The 21,705-nt window shown below is 54.0% G+C and overlaps 1 protein-coding gene across 1 annotated transcript; it reads right to left on the bottom strand.

The window, feature by feature from the left end:
• Positions 1-14: 14 nt before the first annotated feature.
• Nos3 (nitric oxide synthase 3) lies at positions 15-19,902 on the bottom strand. Its single transcript, XM_052173038.1, has 26 exons — positions 19,698-19,902; positions 17,902-18,004; positions 17,412-17,560; positions 17,121-17,283; positions 15,864-15,955; positions 15,642-15,783; positions 14,860-14,999; positions 14,576-14,750; positions 13,714-13,815; positions 12,940-13,134; positions 12,754-12,827; positions 12,451-12,595; positions 12,007-12,111; positions 7,386-7,453; positions 6,923-7,039; positions 6,654-6,828; positions 4,532-4,664; positions 4,344-4,422; positions 4,015-4,202; positions 3,395-3,567; positions 2,868-3,078; positions 2,701-2,788; positions 1,698-1,819; positions 932-1,080; positions 616-810; positions 15-522 (listed from the first exon to the last, which is right to left on the bottom strand). The coding sequence occupies exons 1-26, from the start codon at positions 19,859-19,861 to the stop codon at positions 361-363; spliced, it is 3,609 nt and encodes a 1,202-aa protein (XP_052028998.1). The 5' UTR covers positions 19,862-19,902; the 3' UTR covers positions 15-360.
• Positions 19,903-21,705: the final 1,803 nt, after the last annotated feature.

The following is a 21,705-nucleotide window of genomic DNA, read 5'->3' on the forward strand; positions in this document are numbered from 1 at the left end:
TTTTCAATCTCTGTAATTCATAAGAGTTGGGTTGGGCATCTGGCATGATCTTTTATGATAAATTTTCAATAAATACCGGGATGACTTAGACTTTGAAGCTAAGATACGCCAGAGAGGGATGAAGGGAGTCTACTACAGTCCATCAAAGCATATGAAGAGGGCAGTAGGATGCCCGAAATACCACAGCCGGAGGAACCTTCAAGATTTCCCCTCCCAGCCTAGGCAATCTGGAGAGAGAAGAGTTCTTAAATCGGCAGCCTTGCAACCGATGCTGTAGGCATTCTCCAGCGAGGGTGGCTAGCCTTGGCCAACCGAACAAACGGACGCAATCCCTCTCTCCGGAACTGGAGGGGAAGATTGTCAGGAACCAGGGGTTTCTGGGCCAGGCGGGTCAAAGGACCAGGGCACTGCACCCCTCAGCTGTCGCTCCTGCAAAGAAAAGCTCTGGGTGCGTATGCGGCTTGTGACCTCTTGGGTGCGCAATGTGAGTCCGAAAATGTCCTCGTGGTAGCGTTGCTGATCCTGCAGGGAGGAAAAGAATTCAATGGCTCGGACCCCGAACTGTGGCTGCCGGCGTAGATCTGCCCCAGCCGGATCAGGTCTGCCCCTTCGCACCCGCAGCACGCCGATGACGTCACCGGCTTCATCCAGCTCCATGCCGCCCTCTGTTGCCAGAATTCGCTGCACGGTTTGCAGGACGCTGGTTGCCATAGTGACATCGCCGCAGACAAACATGTGTCCTTGCTCGAGGCACAGCACGCGGTGAACTTCCGCGGCCAGCTCTGTCCTCAGGAGGTCTTGCACGTAGGTCTAGGGGCGGGCCGTGCTGTGAGAACTCCCAGGCCAGGGGCGTGCCCGGGTAGGATGGATTTGGGAGGGGCGGGGCTTGGGAACGGCCTTGTCACGCCATCTCTACACCCGCCCCTGGTACCTTGGGGCTGCCAGGATCCCTGGAAAAGGCGGTGAGGACTTGTCCAAACACCCCACGCTGCTGGGCTGCCAGTACCTCGTCCCGGTAGAGATGGTCGAGTTGGGAGCATCGGCAGCCAAACACCAAAGTCATGGGGGAAGGCTGTAGCCCTGTGAGCGACATGGAGGCTTGGAGCCCCTTCCTCTGAACAGTCCTGGTAACTCCGCCTTCAAGCTACTCTTGCCCAGGGTGCCAGCCAGACGTTTGGCTTGGAACAACCACTATCTTGTCTGTTCAGCCTCTAGGGGCAAAATAGGATGCTTCCTGCCTAGACCCTTGCACACCTTTGATTTCTAGAAGGCAACTGCTCTCCTGGACTCCGTTCCGTACCCAGAGCCTTGTGTGACATCCCAGGTGTTTTTCCTCGCTCCAGTTCTATCCCACATAACCTTCTTTGATTGACACCTCTGTGCCTGACCTGAACACCCTGTCAGTTTATAGATTGGCTCAGCCCAGACGTGTTCTGACTTAGTAAGGAATCGACCTGGTGTTGTTTCCTGTTTGAATTCCTGCCTGTCCCTCCCTTCTCTATACTATATGCTGAGGGAGGGAGCACCAGGAAGGCTGACAGACAGGACCCAGACTTCCACTGCCCTCCCCTTCCCATTAAATACATTTTTTTCACCTTTGGACCTAGCTTCTTTTATGGTCATTTCTTCCAGTCAATTGATTTTCCACGTGGCTCCCTTCTGACCTCCAAGTGCACTCACCCTTCCCCCAGCCTCACCTTTGATCTCAATGTCGTGTAGTCGGTCCTGCCAGAATCCCCGGAAGGGTGCAATACCAGTCCCTGGGCCCACCAGGATGCAGGGCAAGTTAGGATCGGGCGGCAGCCGGAAGGAGGGAGCCCTAGCCAGAGAGTCCATCAAGACCCCTTTACATCACCGTGACATACCAACCAAGCTATGGCTGCACAGACAGGAAAGCCCAAGGATCAATGACAAATGAGTCTCTTTTGTTTGCTTGATTGTTTGTTTGTTTTTGTTTTTTCCAGACAGGGTTTCTTTGTGTAGCTTTGGCTATCTCAGAACTCACTATGTAGACCAGGCTGGCCTTAAACTCAAATCTGCCTGCCTCTGCCTACAAATGTTGGGTTTAAAGGCATGCCGATATCACTGCCTAGTTGAGTCTATTTCTCTGTCTCCATCTCCTCCTCCTCTTCCCTCTCTCCCTCTCCTCCCCCTCCCTCCCTCCCTCCTTCTCTCTCTCTCTCTCTCTCTCTCTCTCTCTCTCTCTCTCTCTCTCTCTCTGACAGGATCTCCCTATGCAGTCTTGGCTGACCTGGAACTCTCTTTGTAGACTAGGCTGACCTTGAACTCAGAGACTCACTTGCTTCTGCCTTCTGAGTGTGGGGAATTAAAGGTGTGTACCACCATGCCTGAGAGAACACCAGCCTTTTAGCACAGGCGGTAGCCAAGGAAACGGAGAGTGCTGTAGGGGCTACTGTCTAAGGTACTTGTTGCTGTAGTTGTGGCTTCAGGACCCTGCACCAAGTTATCGAGGCCCACGCTCAGCCATAGTTGGGAAGTGACCCAGAGAGAGACCCACTGTTCTTGATGTCATAATAGGCTCTCCGTGTTTATCAGTCAGTGCTGTGCGACCCCGCCCCCATGCGCACATATACATTTCTCACTTGTCCCTGCCATGCATACAGACAGCACTTTCTCACCCCCGTCTGGACACAGACAGCCTCCTCTAGGTGTCCTTCCCTCCCTAAGGGCCTCACTCACCCCCTGATGAAGCAGGGCACTGGGTCTCCTGCCTTGAGCTGGCTCATCCATGTGGAACAGACACCGTAGTGCAGAGGGCCCAGCCCATCTATGGGTTTGGAGGAGACATCGTTCAGAGGTCTGTCTTAGCCTTGCCAAGACCAGGCTCTTCCTGCTCCCCGCCTCACCCTGGGTTCTGTATGCCAGCACAGCCACGGTGAGGTGGATCTCTCCTGGGTAGGCGCTGGGCGCTGAGCTGACGGAGTAGTACCGGGGCTGGAGCAGGGGCAGCTGCGTGAGGATCAGCGGGGCAGGCAGCGCCACCGAGGGAAACTGCTCCAGCACCTCCAGCAGCGTGGGGCAGCGGAACCACTTCCACTCTTCGTAGCGACGTGGGTCCTGGAGGCAGACGTGCTGAGCTGAGAGCCCCACAGTCCTCGGGGTGACTTGCCCTCCCAGAGTGCCCCTACCTAGCTGAGCCTCCTTAGCAACCATCCATGCTCAGTTCAGGCCAACACACTCTACTTGAAGACCCTCAGCACACAGAGATGAAGCGGGTCAGCCTGGGAACAGGCTTTAAAGCCCTGGGCATGATGGCTAGGAGAAACAAGTGCAGAGAAGACCTGGCACGCGCACGGCACCTCCTGCCATGAAATGTCCCCCTACCTATCCTCCTTTATCCAGCCCTAGGGGCTTCCGGAACCATGGCTCCCACCTGGCTGAGAGCCTCTAGCTCCTGCTGTTCGCTGGACTCTTCTGCCAGGGTGCTGAACAGTCGAAGGAGGCGAGGGCTGGGCGGGGAAGTGATGTCCAGGAAGTAAGTGAGAGCCTGGCGCAGCGTACATGGGGGTAGCCGGGGGTCCCGTATCCAGCCAGGGGGAGGGCCACCTAGGGGTGGTACACAGGGAGCTCTGAGAAGAGAGGCCCCCTGGAGCTGGTCTGAGCTGATGGCACTCTTGTGGGGGCGGGGCTAACCATGAGTCACTGTGTCTTATTGGAAATGTCTGCCCTTGAATGGTGGCATGGGATTGTCTGTGTAGCCTTGGTGTCTTTGGGGAACCCTGGCTGGGCTAGGTTAGTCTGATCTCCTCCGCCCTTAACCCCACCAAGTTATTTTAACTCCAGGCATTGTTTTGGAAAAAGCTAGGCCAACTGCAGAGAAACTAGACTGTGGGGAGGTGGAGGCTGTGGGAGAAGGCATTTAGGGTGCTTGGTGGGTTCTGGATATGCAGTAGGCCATCTTGGCTGGAGCGGCGGCGAGACCCAGGGGAAAGCCGGTGGCAGCCCCGTGTCAGGATGCAGCCGGCTCTTACTGCCCCAGCCGATGAGCCTCACCAGGGCTGCCTTTCTCCAGCTGCTCCACAGCCACAGGCTCTGTGGATGGCGGAGGGTCCTCCACTTTGCTCAGCAGCGCCTCCACTAGGCCAGGCCGGTTGGGTGGGCACACACCTATGTGGTCTCCTGGCTGGTACTGTAGTCCCTCCTGGCCTCCAGTGTCCAGACGCACCAGGATTGTGGCTCGGCTAGGGGTGTGGAAGGGGGCGGTTATTGAGGTCAGAAGCCAGCAAGGAGGAAGGAAGACTGTGGGAGAAGGAAGGGCCTACTACATTCTGGATGAAGAGGAATCCTAATAGTGAGAGAGTGGGGTGAGCCGTATTCCTCACGTGGATTTACTGCTCTGTAGGTTTTCCACAGAGAGGATTGTAGCCTGGAACATCTTCCGCCTGTGCACGTGAGCCAGCCCTGGGAAGCAGATGGCAGAGGGACCTGAGCACCTGAGTGGGTCGTGGCCACTCCGTGAGGGAGAATCCTAGGAGCCCCACTCAAGGGTCAGGTTGAGGTCGGGTCGCACCTGGTAACAACTGCAGGCTCTCAGCCTGGGGACTCAGTCGGTACCTCTGGCGTTTCCAGCTGCGTTTGGGGCTGAAGATGTCTCGGGCCGCAGCTTTGGCGTCTTCTCCCACACAGAAGGTTTCACAGGCAGCCTGCGGGATGAGCAGGTGATGGTCTAAGGCTGCTTGCCAGCAGGGGCCTCAGTGAGGAGTGGGGGGAGGGGCATTTCAAGGGAGGTAGGGCTCGACCTCCAGCTATCCGTCAATCTCTTTTCCGAGTGGGGCAGCCTGATCCCTAGCGGTGGGGTCGGGCCCCCGAATTGGCAAGACAGAGGATGAAGTTGTAAGAACCCGAGGCTGAGGCTGTTGTTGATGACACCTTATTTTCTAGCTCATTTGGCTGCTGTGATAGGGACCCTGACTTGTCATCCCTGTCTGAGTACTGGTCCCTGTCCCTAAGAGCACAGTTAGGCTCAGAAAAGGCAGCCATGAACCCAGACCTGCACTGGATTCTGTCTGCACTTACCATCTTATGCCTCACTTTCTCATCTTGATTAAATAAGATACTTTCATTTTTAAAGGCAAGATCTTTAAAAATGTAGACCAGGCTGGCTTCCAACTTGCTATGTAGAAAAAATGGCCTTGAACTTCTAATCTTTCTGCCTCTACCTTCTAAGTGCTGCTGGCCTTACACAAATGTACCACTACACTGTATTTTTTTTTTCTTTTTTCGAGACAGGGTTTCTCGGTGTAGCCCTGGCTGTCCTGGAACTCACTCTTTAGACCAGGCTGGCCTCGAACTCAGAAATCCCGCCTGCCTCTGCCTCCCAAGTGCTGGGATTCAAGGCGTGCGCCACCACTGCCTGGCCTACACTTGTTTTTTTTGTAATACCAAGGGCTGAACCCAGGGCTAGTGCATGCTGGGCCACCACTGCCTGAGCTACGCCCCAGCCTTGTCTGAGGTACTTTGTGCAAAGCTCTTAGTGTAGTGTGCAGAGGGCCGGTGCCATCTTAGTGTGGGAGGAATAGGGAGCCTGCTTTGCTTCCGGTCAGGGAAAAGCTGACTAGCAGTTTGCTCTCCCAGCCTTGAGGTCCAGGGCTCTCCATGATGGGCGGGGTTCTGTGTCCAGGCCGATACTGTTTCTTTTCTAGGGTGTGCAGCCTTTTATCTCGTCCTTCCTTCCTTCCTCAGCCAGGAATGGCTGGGTCCTAGCTCCAGGCTGTTACTGTTTCTTTTCTAGTGAGTGCAGCCTTATATCTCGTCCTTCCTTCCTCCCCCAGCCCTCTCCCTTCCTTCGGATCCTCACTGCTAACTGAGGTCCCAGTGAGCCCCTGTCAGATGCCTCCCTCCATCTGCAGCATCTCACCAAAACGTCATGCTGTGTGGTCTCACCTGGCTCAGAAACTTCTAGCATCTCCATTCGCCTATATTCTCAGGCTCTGATTTCCTGTTTCTCATTTCTCAATCTCAACCTTCTCCTTTAAGCAAACCCTCCAGTTCTCCCACCTCTAAAGAAGGCCCTGCTCTTCTTGCCTTGCATTCTGACTGGCGAAAACTAAGTCCCAGATGGACAGACAGATGTGGGGGATCTCTGCACCAAGTGAGACACATCAATGTGACGATGTCCCGAGGAGGTTCCCTGAGATACTTGTGTGTCCAGAACTAGTCCTCTAGGCACCTGGGCGGTTCTCCAGGCTCAGCTCCTGCCCTGACCTCTGACCCTCTGGGTACCCCCTTTCTTCTTCCTTCTTGGCTGCCTTGGGAAGGGGCCCTGATGCCCTGACCATTTTCCTTTGTGCTCCTGCTCTTAGCACCAGCTTATGACTGTAGGCCCTGCCTCTACCCTTTTCTGTGTTTCTGCTTTGGGTAGCATTTCTGTTGGTAGGACCTGTTGTCCACTACAACAGGGTTGTAGGGGCTGATTCTGGAAGAGCTAGCTATGGAGTGGCAAATGAAGGCGTGTTTACAAAGGTCTGAATGGCCAGAAAACCAGATTAGGAAGTTATTGAGTCTCCAGCCTCAACAGTTCAGCTTTCAACTACACAAGCCTGTGTGTGTGTGTGTATGTGTGTGTGGGCTCTCAGGTTGGTCGCAGTCAGATGGCCTGACCCAGGTCAGACACAGGGCACTGGGGAGCTCACCTGGAAGGCCGCCTGGGCCCAGCCTCGGAAAGCCTCCTCCTGGCCACAGAGTTCATCCCCCTGGCCCAGCTGCAATAGTCGCTCCCCGCCCAGCTCTTCCAGCCTCGTGTCCACCGCTCGAGCAAAGGCACAGAAGTGGGGGTACGCTCGGGAGCCCAGCCCAAACACACAGAACCTGTGGTACAGGAAGCCTTGCTGGAGTCCCCATGCCAGCCCAAATTTACCCAGGTAAAGTTTGTCTTCTCCCCTCCTTAGTGAGGGTCCCCAACCTGAGGGTCCCCAGGGCCCCTGCACTGTCTGTGTTACTGGACTCCTTCCTCTTGCGCCGCCAGGAGGATACCAGGGGGTCTGAGCAGGAGACGCTGTTGAATCGGATTTTGTAGCTCCTGGCAAGAGAGGATAAAGACAGGGTATCTGTCACAAGGACCTGGGGACCTGGCTCCGGCCCAGCCAAGGAATAGTTTTGGGGTTTCTACTCCTGGGATGAGAAGGGCTGTGGTGGTGGAGGCCTCTGCTCTGCCTCTCCTTTTGGAGACCTCAGGATTGTAGAGGGGGGTCCTGGGCCTGGCAGGGCCAGGTCCCCAGAGAAGGCAGGCCTTGGCTGCACTGGTGCCCGGGCCTCGTGCTCTCTGTTCTCCAGCCTGTTGGGAAAGCCTTCAGAGACGAGGGTCAGGTCCCTGAGAGGGCTCCTTCAGGGTCTCCAGATGTCCCCTGTCCCCTCTTCTCACTCACTTGTGCTGTTCAGGCCGAGGGGAGCTGTTGTAGGGGCCTGACATTTCCATCAGTGCTGCTGCAAAGCTCTGCGCGGGGAAGAGTTTGCATGACGGTTAGTTTTATTTTATACTATACAGGACCGTAAAACCAGGCTGCCTGGCCCTTACTGGTCTTCATTAGTAACGTCTGTTTTGAAAATTCAAAAGCTTGCCTTTTGAAAAATCACACTACAGAGATGTATACAGTAAAAGAGGAAGCCTAATCTTATTCTCTCTTGACACTTGACCGTGTGTGTGTGTGTGTGTGTGTGTGTGTGTGTGTGTGTACTACTGACAGGTGGAAACTTCCTAGCCCTGTATCCATGAGCATGCACACTTTGACTCACAGTGGGGTTACATCCCAACACACCCACTGGTTTTAACCAGTGTCAGCACCCTGCTCTCTCACATCTAATCTCATCAAGGGATCTCACTGCCTCCTTGGTTGTTTCCCTACAAATGTCTGGCTAACTGGGAGTTGCCCAACAACCCAGACACAGGAACCCACTCCTTGTTTCTAGTTTAAGATTTGCAAGACAGTTTCTAGTGGACTCTTACTGCTTTCCCATGGTCACAGAGTAAACAGTTACACTTGAAATAGAAATACACTCTAAATTGGGGGCTGTTGGTACTTACATAGATGCATATAGTTTTTTGTTTTGTTTTGTTTAACAGAGCCAGGTAGTTCTTGCTTGCTTTTTATCAGTGACCAATGTGGACATCCTTCTAGGCCAACACCTCAGGTTTGGCCTTATTTCTTTCTCTCTCTCTCTCTCTCTCTCTCTCTCTCTCTCTCTCTCTCTCGATGTATTTATTTTGTGCACATGAGTGTTTTGCCTGCATGTATGTCTGTGCATCATGTGCATACCTAGTAACTGTGGAGACAAGAAGAGGGTGTCAGATGCCCTGGAAGTGGCGTTGCGGACGGTTGTGAGCCTCCACGTAGGCGCTGAGAATCAAACTAAAGTCTACTGGACGAGCAGGCTCACTGCTAGGACATCTCTCTAGGCCTCAGACTCATAGTTTAGGTTGGCCACACCCTAGTCTGATACTTGCTGTACGGTGGTGTATGACTTCCCTGTGACACTGGGTGCCGGGTAGTCTGTGACATTCTCCAGCGTGCGCACACTCGGGCCTCACGTCTTTGTACAGCTCGTTCAGGTGGTCTTTAGGGTGAGGAGGCTGAGTGAAGGGCCAGGTGTAGTGGCACATGCTTCTAATCCCAGCAGGTAGAACTGTGTGAATTTGAGGCTAGCCTGGTCTACACAGTGACTACATAGTGAGGTCCTATCTCAAACAAAACAAAAGGGAAAAGGTGGTGGCTGGTGAGAGGGCACAGCAACTTTTGGTAAAAGGGTAGGGACTCGAGTTTCAACCCTGAGCCATGTAAAAGTGGAAAGAGAACCAACTCCACAAAGGTCCTCTGACCTCCACACACATGTCATAGCTAGTATAACGCGCACACACACACACACACACACACACACATGCATGCACATGCACACAGTCAGAACTTGGTGGGGTGGTCAAACCCTCCTTGAGTGGCAGATAGAAGGCAGCTTGGCTTGTCCACACCACCACCCCACCCCTGGACATGAGCAGCCCCCCCACCCCCCGCACTTTAGTTACTTAGGGAGCGCACAGGCTTTAGGGCCTGATTGCAGTTTCCTGTCTCCAGGGCGATCACTTAAGTGGTCCACCCAGAAGGCTGTTTCACGTTTTGGTACCAAAGGAAACAAGTTAGAAATGACATAAAACACAGCTTCTAAATACAAACTATAGGTCAGCTGGGTGGGATGTCTGTAGTCAGTACATGAGAACTTCAGGATTTTTTTTTTTTTTTTTTTTGAGAGAGGGAGAAAGAGAGAGAGACTCTTGTAGCTCAGGCTGGACTCTAATTTGCTATATTGCCAAAAATATGATCTTGAACTTCTAATCTTCTTGCCTCCAACTCGTGAGTGCTGATTACATATGCGCCACCACACCTGATAAATTCCAGGCCCGGGTTCAAATCCATGGCCTTGCCATGCTGACCAAGCGTCCCCCTGGCTTTCCTGTCCCCTCTGAACTCAGTTTGTGAACGTCTTAGAGTAGCTGTCCGTCATGTATGTTTTCACACACCAGATGCGTGTGGCCAGCAGCCTCGTGGAAATACGGGCAGCATCCTGAAATCACCTTTGTATCTTACACTGCTCCCTAGAGCAAGCTCACCCCTGGCTTAGGGTTGCCTGGTTTTGAACTTCAGACAAAGTGGATTGTATCCCATGTATTTTCACGGCCTGCTTTCCCCTCTTGTCTGCACTGTGTTGCGTGATTTGTTCACACTGCTAAATCGCATGTGAATTTATCACTGTTTATCCAATTTATTGTTGATTGACACTTGAATTGTTTCCAGTGTGGGTGTTAAGAGCAGTGTTGCTATAAATATAAATATTCTTGTTCATATCTTTGGTGTGTTTACTCTGTTTTCTGTGGGATATATTCCTGCATTTCTCCCTTTCAGAAATTGGGGTGTAAAACCGAAAATTCTCACATCTCAAAAGTATAGTTCAATCTGACCATCTGACAGGTTTTATTTTTTGTTTTTTGTTTTTTGAAAAAAAGTTAAACTTACATCTTCTCTATTGCCCAACAATTCTACTCTTGGGTATTTATCCAAGATAAATGAAAACATAAGCCCACAAAAGCCTGCTACAAGGATATTCTTAACAGTTCTATTCCTAATAACCCTAAACTGGAAGCAGTACAAGTGTCTATCAACAGAAGAATGAATAAACAAGCTTCCGCTGTTCACGCAGCGAGCACCACTCAGCAGGGAAAGGAAGCGCTGACTCACAGCAGGGACAGGGACAAGCCTCCGAAGGGGCTGAGGCCAGGGCACCTGTGCTCCCACTCATGGGCAGGTGAAAGCCATCTGCTGAGACAGGGGACTGACCTGGAGAAACTGATGGGCTTTCTAGGCTGATGAAAGGCTCTGTCTTGTTAGGACTGCGGGTCACACACTCTACTTTTATGCCCAAAGCTAAATCATGGTGCCACTTATGGCTTCAGTGTCTGTACCTCCAATCTTGTGTTAATGACATTTGGAGGCCAGTCCTGTGGAGATCACTGAGTTGAGAGGGCTCTGCATTCCTGAGTGGTTTAATCCATCCATGGATTAATGGATTAATGGGGCTGTATTGGGGATCCCTGGTATAAAGGCAGCCCTCCCTGGAGCTGTCCTACTGTCTTGCCTGCCATGTGATGCCCTCTACGTGTCATGACGCACAAGGAGGCCCCGTCAGGTACTGAGCAGATGTGGAGACAGGTGTTTGGGTTCTTTTGTTTGATTTTAATTTTTTATGGCTTTTATTTTTAACTTAGTTGTGTGTGTGTGTGTGTGTGTGTGTGTGTGTGTGTGGCGTGTGCACACACCATGGCACATATATAGAGGTCAAGGGCAGTTTGCTGGAGTTGGTTCTGTCTTTCTATTACCTAGGTCCAGGCAGATGGAAGGGCCTCAGGCGTGAGGCTAGTGCCGAGTCGGCCCATCTCACCTGGCTCAGTTTTTGTTTGTTTGCTGCTTTGTTTTGTTTGTTGAGACCAGGCCTCATTATGAAGATAAGGCTAGCCCGAGACCCGCCTGCCTGTCTCCCTAGTCCTGGCATTAAGACGTTCCTGCTTTGGGTCTCCTGAAGCCAACACCGGTCTTAGACTCACAGTACAGCTGTGGGCAGCCTTGAACTCCTGACCCTCCTATCTGTGCCTTTCAAGTGCTTGGATTATAGGGGATCCCACACCTGACTCAAGTGGGGGGTTTTGTTTATTTGTTTTTAAAGCAGATGAGAATTAGGGAAAGGGCTTCTGTCAGAATTCAAGCTTGCTGTGCACATTTAACTATGAATTCTAGAGGAGGGACTCAGCACTCATAAGGGACCTGCTACCCGAAGCTGGAACAGACAGATGAGCAGGTAGAAATGAATCAAACTTAGGGTTCGGAGGCGTAGCATGGGAGGGAATGGGGAGCCATAGGCGTTTGATGGCCTCGGCTTCTGTTTCTTTTAGGACATGTTGAACAAGTGAGGTTGTTCCGTCCAGGCTAGCCCAGAGAGTACACATGCTTCCTTTTTCAAAACAAGGAAAGGGAGAGTTAAAATGCTGAAGTGAGCAGGGAATCCTTATTTTTCTCAGTGGGCAAGACCTGGGAGTGCTCTGGTCAGCCAGGATGTGCCTTCCCCATCTCAAAAGAGTTGCACAGACGATAGAGATGGCCGGGGATACAGGAGTCAAGGTTCCCAGCAGCCAGTTCATCAGGAAGTGGGGTTACTTCAGCATATTAACTTTCTATCCTGCTGTGTATGAGAGAGAGAGAGTGTACACATGTGACTGTGCGAATGAATGAGTGTGTGCGTGTGCGCGTGTACGCGCGTGTGTGTGTGCATGTGTGCGTGTGTGTGCATGTGTGCGCGTGTGTGTGTGTGTGTGTGCATGTGCACGCATGTGTGTGTGTGCGTGTACGTGTGTGTGCACGTGTGCATGTGTGCGCGCGTGTGCTTGCGTCCACCTGCCCAGCTGGCCCTGCTTTGAATCTTTTCTCAATCTCCCGTTCCTGAAAGCCTTACCTCTCCATTCTCCGGGGGATCCCCATTGCCAAATGTGCTGGTCACCACCAACACCAGTGCCTCGTGCTCTAGGGACACCACGTCATACTCATCCATGCACAGGACCTGCGGCGAGAAGGTGGGCGTTGGCACTCGTCTTCCTCCTGTCTCTGCCCTCACTTAGGCAAGACAAGGCCTGACTGCACCTGGCTTTGTGGACGCTGACTTTTATTTCTTTGAGACAGGGTCTCTGAAGCCCAGGTTAGCCCTGAACTCATTACATAACGAAGGATGACCCTTGATCCCCTTGACTCTGCTGCCCAGGCCTAAGTGTTGGGGTTACAGGGACGTGCCACATGCTGGACTTGAAATGAGTCCTGCCTTTTGCCCCTTGTCCCCTAGGTCCCTCTGAAGAGGTGGGCAGACTCTCTTTCTACCCCACTGCCTCTCAGGCTCCAGACCTACCCGGGGATCAAACGCCTTCCGGAAGAGCCTCCCCAGCTGCTGTGCGTAGCTCTGGGCCCGGCCAGTCTCTGAGCCATACAGGATGGTTGCCTTCACACGCTTCGCCATCACTGTGCCCATGAGTGAGGCAGAGATCTTCACGGCACTGCAGGCGAGGGTGAGATTAGGGCATCCTAGGTGCACAGAGGCCAGACCTCCCAGGGAGGAGCCCAGACCTCATCACTGCAAAGTCTTGGAGCACCAACCACTACGGGGCTTGTTCCCCTAGAGTGTGGGGAAGGGGTGCAGTCCCAGGGTACCCACTTGGCAACTTCCTTAAAGGTCTTCTTCCTGGTTATGCCTGCACCCTTTGATGCACTTCCCTTCCAGGGGTCTGGCTGCAAAAAAGTGATGGGGTGGGGGAGGGGAGGAGCATGGGAGAAAAGTTAGCAGCTCCTGTGGGTTGCCCAGACCTGCACTAGGTAGGCAGGAGCCAAGCGGGTTGGGTACCTGGTAGCGGAAGGCAGGGGACAGGAAATAGTTGACCATCTCTTGATGGAAGACAGGAGTGAGGCTGCCTGAGATGGGGGGTACGATCCAGGCCCAATCGGCAGGGCAGCCCCCTCTGGCCTTCTGCTCGTTTTCCAGGTGCTTCATGAAGGAGGCTGTGGCGGCGTGGTGGTCCACGATGGTCACTTTGGCCACCTGAGGTATGGGCAGAGGAAGTGCTCTATAGAGTCCACCTTTATCACTGCAAACACAGCCTGTTCTGTGCCTTGGGACACTGCAAATGACATATTCTGTGTCCTCTCAAATCTCCAGCAGATTCCATAGCCATGCTCTGAGACGAGTGGGTAAGAGCAGCCCAGACTTCCAGTGTCTGTGTGCCTTGCCACCAGTGCTGGCTGCTGAGATTGAACCTGGGCCTTCACGTTTACCACTGAGCCACACTCCCCAGTCCTTTCTTAACCCTTTTAGATTCCACAGCGGTATTCCTCAAACCACATCATACCTCACACACATTGTATTATGACACTCCTGTACCCACCATGTTTTCTACTCAGCATTAGAGAGTCCAGATGCCAGTGGGTCCCACAGTGTGCCCTGGGACCAGTTACTGAGCAAGGTTTCTGGCAGGAACTCAGGTAGCATACTATAGCACCCAGCACAGTGCCTGTGTATCCAGAGTTGCAGACACAGCCTGCCCCATGACACAGGAGCAACAATATGTCTCAGCTCTGCTCAGTGTCTGTGTCCCCTAACGTCACAGCTAGGCCTGTGTACCTGGTAACTGTGCAGTACAGCCACATTGATTTCCACCGCTGCCTTGTCCTTCCACAGTGATGAGGTTGTCCTGGTGTCCAGATCCATGCACACAGCCACGTCCTGTGTCAAGTTGAACAGACACATCAAGGGAGTGCTGAGGGGGCGGGGCTGAGAGGAATACTGGGTTGGGTCAGTTGTTTGTCCAGAAAGGTACTTTGGAACAGAGATGGTGAGTCTCTCCTAAGCCCCAGCCTTCATTTCTCTTTTCTGAAGTGGAGCTTTTCTGAGATAAGGTTCCCTTTAGCCAGGCATGGTGGTTCAAGGCTATAGTTCTAGCACTTGGGATGACAAGGCAGGAAAGGTTACCATGTTTGTGGTCAGCCTGACAACACACACACACACACACACACACACACACACACACACACACGTGCACACATACATGTGCACTCGCACACATGTGCACGCATGTGTGTGCACACATGCACACATGTGCACGTACACATATGTGCATGCACACACGTGCACACACAGGCACATGCACATGTACACTTGCACACATGTGCACTCACACACATGAACACACATGTGCACTCACACACACGTGTGTGCATACACACATGTATGCACACACGCACACACACACACGTGCACACACACAGGCGCGCACACACGCTCCTTTGAGAATCCAATGGAATCCATCTTTCTCAAGCTTCCTCACCTGGCGCCCCTCCCCCACCTTTGCAGCTCCGGAGTTCCCTGACATCCTTGGGTGTGACTCAGCTCACACTTTGCCATGGCCAGCTGCCATGGCCAGCACTCTGGGTGGGAGTGGGGGCAGCACACAGCTTCATGTCCCCTTTCCTCAGCATTCCCTCACCTCAAGTATGTTGTAGCGGTGAGGGTCACACAGGTCCCTCATGCCAATCTCTGAGCTCATGTACCAGCCGCTGAAGGGGGCAGCAGGGAACTCCAGGCCCCCGATTTCCAGCAGCATGTTGGACACGGCTGGGAGGGCATACCAGCGCAGGCCAAGGGCAGCAAACCACTCCAGCCTAGGGGTAGGGCCTTGCATTAGCTTCTGTGTAGAGTTGCCAGGTGCCTCCCACTGCCCCTCAAGGGGCTTTAGGTAGCCTCATCCCTCCCTCAGCCTGTCATGCTCACGTGGGGTGCTCCAGAGGCACCTCGAGGACCAGCTCTGGGGGCAGAGTGAAGAGTTCTGGGGGCTCATCAGGAGCCTGGAGTAACAGGGGAAGCACATCAAAGCGGCCATTTCCTGGGGTCCAGCCATGTTGGACACAGAGCTGTGGAAAGCAGGTAGAGGTGGGGTCAAGGGCTGTGACCCCTGACCTCACCGGGAATCCTCACCATTAGCCATTGCCCACTCTTTACCTCAGGGAGTCCTCAGCGGCTGGGTCTCTATACCCACTGTTCTTGTCACCAAGACTTGCCCTCAACTCCCGACCCTCTTGCTTGGACCTCTCCCGTCAAGGATCATAGGAGCGTACTACCATGCCGGACTTTCATCTCAAGGAAGGCCCCCCTTTCTGCTCACTGATCTCTGCACTCCCATGCAGTACCCCCTGTCTTCCCCATCTGTCCTTGCAAGCCCTGACTCCCACCTGTGAGGACTACTCTTGGCTGCCAACTTGACGTGCCTGGGAAAATGTTACTGGATTGGCCTGTGGCCATGCCTATGGAAGATTTTATTGATTACTGATTGATGTAGGAGGCCCAGGCCACTGTGGGGCTGGCCATGAGCTGTGTACACTGTAGCTAGCTGAGCAGGCCAGGTCCTCCAGATTTCTTTCTATTTGAGTTCCTGCCCTGACTTCCTTCAGTAATGGAGGAACCTATGTGTTGATAGCAGAAAGAAACCCTTTCCTCCCCAAATTACTTTTGGTTAGTGTTTTATCACAGCATTAGAAAGCAAAGTAGTTCACCACCTCAGTGATCTCCACGTTGGCAGGGTCCCCTCGCACAGAGCCATCTTGCTGCCTATAGCCCGCATAGCGAATCAACTGGCTGTTCCAGACCCGGAAGTCTCCCCGGCCAGGGCAGCGCTGGGGGAACACTGTGATGGCTGACCTGACATGGGGGAACGAAGCTAGTTAGAGCCCCTTGACTGCTGCCTGGGGAGGGCTTGGGCCCAGGGCGGGGTCACTCACCGAAGATTGCCTCTATTAGTTGCATACTTAATGTGGTTACAGATGTAGGTGAACATTTCCTGTGCAGTCCTGCAGTCGCGAGCATCAAATACCTGGGCCCACGGAAGACGGTCCAAGGATGTAGGAAAGAGATGAGGTTTTGACTGTCAGCTCTAGAGGAGTACTGGCATGGGGCATGCTGGGAAGGAGGCGGGGTCTGGAGGAGCTACACACTGTCCACGTGACCCAGTGCTTTCACCATTCATTCCCTACTGACCCTCTTCTGTCTAACAGCCTTGTTTGCCCAACACAGCCTGATTTCCCCAGGTCCCATCTCCCCGTTCCCCTCAGGGCAGACTTGAAAACTAGCACCAAGGGGCACCTGCTTACTGCCGAGTTGGTGCCCGGGGAAGCTTCCTAGTTGATGGGGGTATTGATACTGAGTGCTCATACCAAGGCAGGGAAGCATCCAGCTCCCTTGAGCCAGAACCGTGATGGGAACGGGAAGAGATGGCTGCATTAGACGGCTCTAGGGACCCTCCTCGTGTGCGTGTGCGAGGAGAAGGCTGGGGGAGAAGGCAGTTTGTGACAGGGTAGGGGGTGGCAGTGGTGACCAATGGTCAAGGAAGGGACACAGCAGTGTGTGGAGCCTGTTATGGAGGCTTGATGGGTTCAAAGTTTTGAACTAAAGCTTTGAGCCACTTGAAGGGCGGGGCAAGTGGCAGACAGACTGCTCCTATTTTATCGGCGCCGCCTTTGGCATCACTGAGCTTGTGGCTTGCTTTCCATGTCCTTTAGCAGCCACTTACAGCCGGGGATTACAGGTCATGGATCCAGTTCCCCTGTAGATCCTTGGCTTCTGTTAGTGCCGAGGCTGTTCCAGTAACCCAGGCTGGTTCTGTAGTGCGTACTAGTGGGAAGGAGGGTGTGGGACTGAGGCCGTGGGCGACCTCAGGGAAGTGGCTGTGAGCTGAAGGCCTGGCAGGAGACCTTCTGTTAGTTTCTCCTGATGCCGCGTCTGCTCCTCTCTATCAGTGGTCCTCTCGTACTCGGAGAGCCTCAGTGATCTAATTGCTTCAGATCACACGTGTGCTTGCCCCGTGTCAGCCAATAGGCTGAGGATTAGCCAGGAGTGCCAGGAGGGAGCTGGTCTCCTTAGGCAATGTGGGACAAGGATCCTTCCACCGCTTCGCCTCTGTCCCTCAGGGAAGCCACAGGAGCTTCCTGGATCCCCCCTCTCATTCAGTCCCTATCCTGGCATGTGCTAGCCGGTGATACCTGCAGCTTTCCCCACTGGATCCGGCCCACACAGCGGGGAGCATTGCGCCAGGCCTGCTTGGCCCCAAACACCAGCTCACTCTCCCGGAGCTGGTAGGTGCCTGTGGCTGCCACTTCTGCCTCCACCTCCTGAAGTCGCTGCTCATGGGCCTGGGATCCACTCCTGGGGAGAAGGGGGAAACCACAAGCCTTGGTTTCAGGACAGTGAGACAGCTGGAGAATGAGGTGTGAGTGGCGATTTGGAGGCTTCTCCACTCAGGTGTCAGGGTGTTGGGGCGCAGGGGGACCCACCTTTTGATGGAGTTATAGTACTGATTGATGAAGTCCAGGGCTTGACCCAACAGCTGCTCAGTGGGTGAAGGGCCCTGGGTGGGCCGGCTCTGTAACTTCCTTGGAAATACCAGGGATCCCAGGCAGCGTCTTGGGGTACAGGGCCCATCCTGAGCCAGAACAGAGGACACAAAGGCCAGGGTCAGGTCAGAGTACATGATGAGCGAGCTATGGTTAGCAAGGGTAGAGGAGGCAGGCTCGGGAAAGCATGGGCTCAGACCGGGGCTGAGTGTGGAAATGGAGTGAGGTCTGGTTGCTTAGGGCCAAAGTTTGCTGAAATCCTGCAGTGCCCCTTGACCCCTCTGGTCCTTCGTGGTTTTCACTATTCTCTGCAGACAAGAGCCAAATGTGAACCAAGTGGAGTTTCTTGCTTTGGGTCCTGACGTGGGACTAGGCCTCTGTCAACCCCTTCCCAGCCCTAGAAACACGGGCAGGCGGGGCCTGTCCTTACCTGCTGAGCCTGGGCACTGAGGGTGTCGTAGGTGATGCTGCCCACTTCCCAGTTCTTTACTCGAGGAAATCTGGGTCCGTCTGGGGGCCGGGTTAGCGGGGGGCTGTTGTGGGCCAGGGATGCATAGAGTCACGGGAGGGAGTTTGTCACCTTTAGGCCTCCCCATCGCAGTTCAAGGGCAGGCTATACAGCATCAGTGACCCCCACAGGGTTGTCACCCACCCCTTGCTTCCTGACACCAGTCAACTCTCACAACAGCCTCAGGAGGAGGCGGCCAGTACCTTCCGTGCCCCCACTTGCGAAGGCCTCATGACACATCCAGCAAGAGAATACAAGAGAGGAAGCTGTGCTGTGAGCCACTGTCTGGTTTCCCAGTGCCCAGTCACGGGGCCACTCTCTAGGCTTGGAGCGCTGGCCCAGACTGGTCCTCAGTCCCTGCACCGAGCCTATTTTGTCTCTTTCAGTTTGCATGTGGTTCCTAGCTTTACAAGTTGAAAGTTTGGATCCCAGTGAAGAGGAGTTGGGACGCTGTGATAGCATGGAGAGCTGGCGCATTCCTCCCGCAGTGGCAGGCGGACCCCTGGTTTCTAGTGGAGCACCTTTCTTGCTCTCTGGCCTCCTTGTTTGGTCCCGGTGCTCACCTTGGGATGCCTCACCTCAGCTCAGCTCCCCTCCCCTCACCTCACCTCACCTGAGATGACACATGACGTCCTTAGCAGAGCAGGTGCTTGTGCCATGCTCAGAGCTGTTCGGGTTTCCGAACCTTGAGTGTAATAACCTCTCGTGTGTGTGTGTGTGTGTGTGTGTGTGTGTGTGTGTGTGTGTGTGTGTGTGTGTGTGCTGGGGCGTGTTGAGACAGGCCTGGCTGGCCTCAAGTTCTGTATAGCTGAGGATGGCTAGAATTCTCCTGCCTCCACCTCCCAGCTGCTGGGATTATAGTCATACGTCACCACGCTGGCTCTTAGGCGCCCCCCCCCCTTCTTCATGTTACTCTATCTTAAGGATCAGATTTTGACAACTGGAAATGGAGTAGGTGCTGGCCCTGCTCTGGGGGCCTGAGCTGAGGGAAGCCCCCTGCAGGGATTCCTCTGCTCTGATTTTGCTCCCATTCACAACCCTCTTGACAGCAGCCCTAGTGTGAAGGGAAGCCCGAGGCCTTATCACTTCCTCCCAGAACCGCCTGCCTGTGCAGGAGGAAGGGAGGGACTTGGGGCCCTGAGCAGCAGCACTGGACCTTCAGGCTTGGCAGGAGCCCCTTGGCCTGATACTCTACTGGGATTTTTCATCTTCTTCTCTTCAGGTGCCTCAGGCCCAGGGAAGCTTTTGAGGGTTAGAACTGCAGGGCTGTCTGTGGCTCAGGGCTGTGAGGAGGGAGTCCTTAAGCAGGAAAGGGGCCTAGCAGCTTTGCCTCATCCTCACAAAGAGTTTGGATCTCAGGCCCCAACTCTCTCCTGTTCTGTGAAACCCCGCACCTCGGGTGCACCTGCCCCTGTCTTCTCCAGTCAAGTGGCCATTACCACTGTTTGTAGCGGCTTCCATTGAACTAGAAACTTGCAGACCCAAGAGGTGAGTGCTGCTGAGTCCACATTTTATCCACACAGAGCCTCTTGTTTCCTCTTACCTAGTACCCGGCGGCCTTGCTTCTGGCCTCTCCTCAGCCATGCGGTCTCATTCTGTTCTGTCCTGTTCTGCTCACACTAGGAGCTTTTGGCATCGGTAGCCCAGTCCTTCCGGCTCTTCCTAGAGCCACCCCTTAACTCACAGATCTTACCTGCTCATAGCCACGTGCCCCTCACCTGTGGTCTGGTGCTGGTCGGGTTGGGGATGGAGGTGCCGGTGCCTGGCTAGGCTCTGGTGCTGGAGAGGCTGGGCCCTGCTTGCTGCACAGCCCTAGGCCCAGCCCGAGCCCTAGGCCACAGGGTGGCCCAGGCTCCTGGCCCACACTCTTCAAGTTGCCCATGCCAGGTCACCTCAGCTCTGCCGGCTGCCGAGCAGAGTCCTGGCCTTTTCCTTAGGAAGCAGGGAGGGGGGTGGGAGGGGGCTCTCAGATGCTGGCCCTCGCCCCGCCCCTGTCCCACACACAATGGGACAGGAACAAGGCCGGCAGGGAGGCTCTAAAACCTCGGCTTCATGCCCGCTGACCCAGAGGGTGGGGGGCCGGACGCCTGGGTTCCGTCATGAGGCCTAGAACTGATAAGTGGGAACCCAGGTGTCTGTTAGGGAACAGCAGGCTGTCTACTAGAGGGTGGGAAAGATGCTTTGGTGGTGCTAGGCCGTAGTGGGAGGGCTTTGAGCACTGGGTCAGTACCAGAGCAATGGAGTATCATATTCCTGTGACCACAGAGATCTCCAGGTTCCTCTTGCCCCCTTGTTCCTCTCCTTTGGGAGCCTGGGTTCAGCAAGGATGCAGTGACATTTTGTCCTTGTGCCTGGCATTAGGGTATCTTTGACATTCACATCACAATTTCCTGAACAGCCCCCCCCCCACCCTGTGACTCAAATGGGGGACATAAAGGGGCAGGAAGCCGCCATCCAGGGCCTCCACCCCCAATCCTGTCAAGTGACGCATGTTTCCCTGGGGCAGCAGGTCAGTGGAGAGACCTAGCCACTAGGGCAGAGGCAGATGGCCCATAGGGGAGAGTTTGAGGGGTAGAGGGAGTGGACACTGAGCATGGGCTAGGCAAACTACAACTCCCAGAATGCAGGGAGATACATACCAGCATGTTTTGGGCACCTTAGGCAGACATGCATGTTGGAGTTTGTAGTTCTGTACTATCTACAGCTGACAGAAAGCTAGGAGATAGATATTTGAGTGTATAGGAGTGGGAACCTTGTGAGTTTGAAACCTCAGAGGCCCAAAAAAAAAGAAACTATGAGAAAAAAATCAAAATAAAACAAAAAAAACCTCCCCAGAAGTTTAGAGACGGGGAGAGGCAGAGACTGGGAGAGGCAGACAGGCAGACAAACAAACACGTAGATTTGTGTTGGCTGGACTCTTGAAAAGCAGGGGAGGATAAGACTGGGGTGGGTCTGGGTGGGGGGCTGGCAGGAATAGCCGGAAGGAATGGGCTGTGCTGATCTTTGGGGTTACTAAGAAGGTGGGGTCCACCAGTTTGGGGCAGGGCAGGTAGAGGTGAAGGCGCCTCACAAATAGGAAGAAGCCTGTCCTGGGGTGTGAGTGCTCTGGGCTCCTCACAGGGTGGGGTGTGTGGGGAACAGCGGGTCAGCGGGCAGCTCTTACACCAGTTTTCTTTCAGGCCCCTGGCCTTGAGATTCCTGCCTGTCCTTACTGACTTGCATCCTCAGAGAGGCAGGAGATGGGATCTAGCCCCTACTTCTGGATATCCCGTCTTCACAGAACCTTGGATAGACCAGCTCCTCCTGGCTACCATGTCCAGCTATAACTTTGACTCGTTGATAGCCAAGGACTCTTTCTGCTAAGGAAGCTGTGACTAGCCTCGGTGTCAAGATTCTAACCAGAACCACATACTGACACCCCATGACTAGTGGGGGTACCACTAGTCATAGTCTCGATACGCAGGGCAGTCTGAATGCCGCCGGTCCAGTCTTCTAGCTCATTGCTCCCAGGATAAGCTGGCTTTCTCAAACACTCCAGGCTTTTGTGCCTCCAGGCCTCAGTTTACACTATTCCCCATCCTTGCTTTTCCTCTCAGACCAGAGAAAATCTTCCCAACTCTTCCTGGGCCAGATGTAGCCTTGGAGATGCCAACCCGCCTGCCTCTTAGAGGCAGATGCAAGGAAGGTGGCTGACATCTAGATGTGTTTCTGTGGAATCTGCCTGGT

Source organism: Apodemus sylvaticus, chromosome 2, assembly GCF_947179515.1.
Source record: "Apodemus sylvaticus chromosome 2, mApoSyl1.1, whole genome shotgun sequence".
Classification (NCBI taxonomy): Eukaryota; Metazoa; Chordata; class Mammalia; order Rodentia; family Muridae; genus Apodemus; species Apodemus sylvaticus.

What these genes read in the sequence shown, in the direction of transcription:
- Nos3 (XM_052173038.1), bottom strand. Translation starts at nt 19,861, where the DNA reads ATGGGCAACTTGAAGAGTGTGGGCCAGGAGCCTGGGCCACCCTGTGGC. An exon ending in TACTATAACTCCATCAAAAG is followed by an intron (nt 17,284 to 17,411) that starts GTGGGTCCCCCT and finishes CCTTCTCCCCAG; the next exon opens with GAGTGGATCCCAGGCCCATG. An exon ending in CTACAGAGCAGTAAATCCAC is followed by an intron (nt 4,203 to 4,343) that starts GTGAGGAATACG and finishes CCACACCCCTAG; the next exon opens with CCGAGCCACAATCCTGGTGC.